General features: G+C 27.4%; 1 protein-coding gene across 4 annotated transcripts; it reads right to left on the bottom strand.

Annotated features, from left to right (window-relative positions):
• Positions 1-2,599: 2,599 nt before the first annotated feature.
• Positions 2,600-4,955, bottom strand: LOC107001926. 4 transcript variants are annotated; one of them, XR_001454485.2, is made up of 4 exons: positions 4,553-4,955; positions 4,258-4,421; positions 3,020-3,134; positions 2,600-2,912 (listed from the first exon to the last, which is right to left on the bottom strand). XR_001454485.2 is itself a non-coding variant. In XM_027912333.1 (4 exons), the coding sequence occupies exons 2-4, from the start codon at positions 4,323-4,325 to the stop codon at positions 2,716-2,718; spliced, it is 417 nt and encodes a 138-aa protein (XP_027768134.1). In that variant the 5' UTR covers positions 4,326-4,421; positions 4,553-4,955; the 3' UTR covers positions 2,600-2,715. The 4 variants fall into 4 exon arrangements, 2 of the variants coding, with proteins under 2 accessions (XP_027768134.1, XP_027768135.1); XR_003574813.1 differs by having other exon boundaries at positions 2,600-2,944; XM_027912333.1 differs by having other exon boundaries at positions 2,600-2,944; positions 3,020-3,139.
• Positions 4,956-5,168: the final 213 nt, after the last annotated feature.

A 5,168-nucleotide genomic window follows, 5' to 3' on the forward strand; every position in this document is an offset into this window, starting at 1 on the left:
TATTTTCCAAAAAAACCCCCAAAATCAGGCCAATATAACTCCGATCGAGTTAAAAGTAAAAAACTTTAAATGAAAAAACACCCCACAACTCTATTTCCTCTCTCTATGTTCTTTTACCCCAAATCTTTTAACTCTCTTCTGTTTCGAGCATTGTTATCTTCCACGAAAATTCTTACAAATTAATCCACTTTAAAAGAAATTTCTACCAGCATAAAAAAGATTGTATCAAAAAGAAGAATTATTAGCTCCATTATATAATTGTGTAAGACGTAAAATGATATTTGAATTTGTCCCAAATTTTCAAAGAGACAATAATGTTTGTGGGCTTCCTATTTACCCCATGAAACTATTTCATTCACAATAAATAAACACTTTTGACCCATTTTAACGATGAGTGTGTTCTCACATTTAATATGTGCGCGGAGGAGTAAAAATACAGCCCCAAACCAGTGTAAAACTGCCATGTGACATAGACAATTTGGATTTTCTTCTTTCTTACAAGACCCACTTTCCTTATTTTCCGAAACCTCCATTTTGATAGATGTTGAAAAACTTTCCATTTACAACAACAACAACAAAAAAATCTCCATCCTCAAAGAAATTATCATCTAGATTTACTAGCTTCAATTTCATCCTTGTCTTTTATTTAAAAGTAATTAAATCAACTAATTTGTAAATCTTGAAAGTGCAATTGCAAACAAATTTCAAAACTAAATCAGTGAAGATTCATTCAAACTTAAATTAATCCTAAACTAACAGTAGATACATACATATAAATAATAGACACACAAGAAGAAAATAACAACAAATCACTATAAACTACAAAGATGACCTTATAAAAAAATCACTACTCTATAAAAAGAATATTTTTAAACCATAATTTGCATTAAATTCAAGAAACAATTAACAGAGCCCTCAGTTCTTCTTTTTGACTCCATAATTCAAGAAATTATCCCCGCAAAACAAATCTATTGTGACAATTGAAATGCTTTAGGGTTTTGATCATCAAAGAGAGAGAGTGAAGTGAAAATCTAAAATGGGTTTAGGGTTAAATGGAGTGGGTGATAATTAAAATGTGAATGAGTCAAGATTTTAACCAATTTTTACTAAATAGATTGAAAAAACGTTATTATATTATTAATTAGGGTGAGATTCACGCTCAAGTAGTGAGAATGCAGATTGTGTCAGAAGTGTGTATGTTAGTGTTCTTCTATAAATATTCAGAATATGTTGTTTAGTTGTAATGTAAAATTTTAATCTTCAATTACTTCCACCTTGAGTAGGTGTCATCATGATTTGAGGTTTTTGATCGTGACAACATATGCATACAACAACTATACTCACATCTGATTGCGAATAAGTCGAGATTGATTAAATATATCTCAAACATATGTATGCATATCAAAGAGAAATAATGTCTAAGTTCACTTTGAAATACATTAACTTCAGATCCTTTAAAGTAATGTGATTTTTAAATGGATTTTCTTATCAAACCGCTACCACAACTTAAGTGTTCATTATTAAAGATGAAGTGGCAGAAATATCTTGATGAATGCAACACACGATTAATTCTAATTCGATCTTGAATATGGTTTATAAAATTTTAATTTTTTGTGCTAGTGCATTTAGTATTTTATTGAACGAACCAAATTGAAATATAAGTTTAGGTTCTGAATATAAATAGTAAAAATTATGTAAATCACATAGTGTAAAACATAAATTACCTCCTATCCCTACTCTTTTTCAATTTACAAAAAATCCCTGATTTTTAAGAAGTTTCTGATACATAATAAAACAGTCGGATACATTATATATTATGCCATTTTATCCGTTTGTTGAGTGATTTGGGGGATTAAAAACTAAAATTTGAATTAGTTCCTACTTTTAATATGCTACAGTTATTAATCCCATAAAAAAAGGCATTAACTTGTGTGTTTCAAAATCAGTTTTATCCAACATAAAACTCTAAATTAAATTATAATTTTTCATCAGTGATCTTCCCTTTTTTTTTGGCAGACTAATTCTTTTTTTTTTTGTTTAACTCTATTTAAATTTTACATTATATTTATGTATCAAATACTTTATTTTATAATCCTTATTCCAACTTACTTTAATCAATATTAATTGCGGATATTTCACCCAAATTATTGTCAGTTCTAATTTAATTTAATTTAGTAATATAGTATCATGTGTGTAGATACTTAAAAAAATTTCATATTTTGAAGGGCAATAATTGTTCGTAATATATATAAATCATAGTACTGAATATATCTTATTTGTACAAAAGATATTAATTTTTTTTAAAAAAAAAAATTGAGTGTATCAAGTGTAATAACTAGTATCACTGTTTGTGATATTATATATTTTGATATTTCATGTATCATATACAAAATATAATTACGTATATAATTTTCTTTTTGTGTATCATGCAATATATTTACGTATATATAATAAGTGTTTTTTTATGACAATAATTACATTAATGTAATTATTATTATAGTTTTGATACAATAATAACATTAATGTCCCAATAACAGTATACATAATTCCTGAATTCATAACGGCAATAAAAATAAAATTAAAGTAATAGAATAAACAATTTTAAAAATCAAAACACTTTCATAATTTAACAATATGTGTTGTTATGTTAATAAATACTTCAAACATCTTGTTTAACTCCAAAAAACAAAAAAAAAATCAAACATTGAAAACTAACTAGCCTACATTAACAATTTCATCTTCAGATGATGGGTTTAATACATTCTTTATTCTTGAAGGGTCACCACTGTTGCTAACATATCCAGCATTCATCTTGTCGAGACCATACTTCAATAAAAGTATCGCATATCTTTTGCGAAGATAGCTACTCTCAAAACTATTACATGACATGTTGATTTTGTCACTCAGAAATTCTGCATATACAATTATGAACAGTCCGCAATCACTACAAAAACAATAAGATTAATTATAAGGATGAAATAGATACAAAAAATAAAATAAAATAATAAACAATACTCACAGGCTATCACTTATTTGTTGCATGTTGTCTTGAGCAAACTCCACATTAAACGAATGTTGTGGACCCAAAAGTTCTCCAGTTTTCTTGTCTTTATATGCATCCAGTGCTGTCCATTCTGTTCTAACAACATATCATAAGTCAGTCAAAATGATACTTAACAGACACTTTATAGCCTAACATGATACAAAAAATGCAAAGTTGTACTTGATACATAAAGGTAACTACAGTTATAAGTCTGTCTACTTGATACTAACATGATACAAAAAATGCAAAGTTGTTAATATGATACATAAAATGCAAAAATAAACTTGATACATAATTCTAACTACATATCATAAGTCAGTCAAAATGATACTTAACAGACACTTTATAGCCTAACATGATACAAAAAATGCAAAGTTGTACTTGATACATAAGTGTAACTACAGTTATAACTCTGTCTACTTGATACTAACATGATACAAAAAATGCAAAGTTGTACTTGATACATAAGTGTAACTACAGTTATAAGTCTGTCTACTTGATACTAACATGATACAAAAAATGCAAAGTTGTACTTGATACATAAGTGTAACTACAGTTATAAGTCTGTCTACTTGATACTAACATGATACAAAAAATGCAAAGTTGTACTTGATACATAAGTGTAACTACAGTTATAAGTCTGTCTACTTGATACTTTATTAAACGACAAACTTTAACATGATACATGAAACATAAATTGTGCTTGATACATAATTGTAACAACACAATGCAAACCAGTCAAAATGATACTTATGTTGATTCAAACATACATATAATTCTATAATTTGAAATTTAAACTTAAGTTTACATATTCTCTATAATTTGAAATTTAAATTTACATACACTTTAGACAACAACATGATCAAATATACTATATCTGATAAATTGGAAAACAACATTATATGTTATATGTGATAATTGATACAGGAAATTAACATTATATGCTTATTAAAGATCTAATAAGCATAAACCCCAAAAAGAGGTGACAACCAAGAAGAGGGGCAACTGGGTTTTGATTTACATAATTTTTTTTTTATTTTCAACTTATTTATACATTAGTCATACTTAATAAACAAAATGTACAAAAAAAATAGTATTTTCTGTATCAAATAAATAATCTAAAAAATATAAAAATATTTTTTCTGATAATACAGAAAAGTCATTGCATGTGACAAAAAAAATTACAAAAAAAAAAATAAAATCGAAATACTTACCGATGGCAGTGGAGGTCTGGATATGGCCATTGCAAGCTTTCTACCCCTCTTCTTGGGTGTCTTTGCATGTGCCTCTTTTTGTGTTTTATGCTTCTTCGAACTTTGTTTATTCATTGTTAGAAGATTATGCAAGCTCTTAGACTTGTTTTCAACCAATTTCGGATCTTCAAAAATATAGATTTGTTTAGAGTTTGAAGTGATTATTTGAGTAATCCCAATACTAAATGACAGATGATCCATGAAATATTAGAAAAATAGAAGAATGAAAAGAGAGAATCGAAAAAGAACACAATACCTTTCAAGAATATTGGACGAAAATGGCGGACAGAGTAGACGAAATTGGCGATTTTGATTTTCAAAGGCGGACATAGTAGACAAAAATGGCGGACAGATTAGACGAAGGCGGACGGACGGAGAGCACAATTTTGATTTTCAAAGGCTGACAGAGTAGACAAAAATGGCGGACAGATTAGACGAAGGCTGACGGATGGAGAGCACAAATTTTGATTTTCAAAATTGAGAAGATGAACAGTTGAGAAATTGATGCATTAATTTTGGGAGTGGTGTAAATGGGTTCTTTATTTGGGGAAAATAAAGAGTAAAATTAGGGATAAGATTTAATTGGTTAGGATTTATTAGGATTCTAATTTAATAATGTATCTGTTAGATTAGATTTATTAAAAAATAGGGATTTTAGTATTTTTTAAAAAAATAAGGGAAATATGAAGAATATGTAAACTTAAGTTGTATATTCAGGTAATTAATCCATATAAATAAATACTATCTCTTGTCCATTACACGTACATATATTCTTAAGTTTGATATAACTATTATGATCCATGTAATTTATTTTATAATTTTAATCTATTAAAAGGTAAGACTCTATGATGAGTCAAAATATTTCTAATGAA

This window comes from Solanum pennellii, chromosome 10 (genome assembly GCF_001406875.1).
Source record: "Solanum pennellii chromosome 10, SPENNV200".
In the NCBI taxonomy this organism is placed as follows: Eukaryota; Viridiplantae; Streptophyta; class Magnoliopsida; order Solanales; family Solanaceae; genus Solanum; species Solanum pennellii.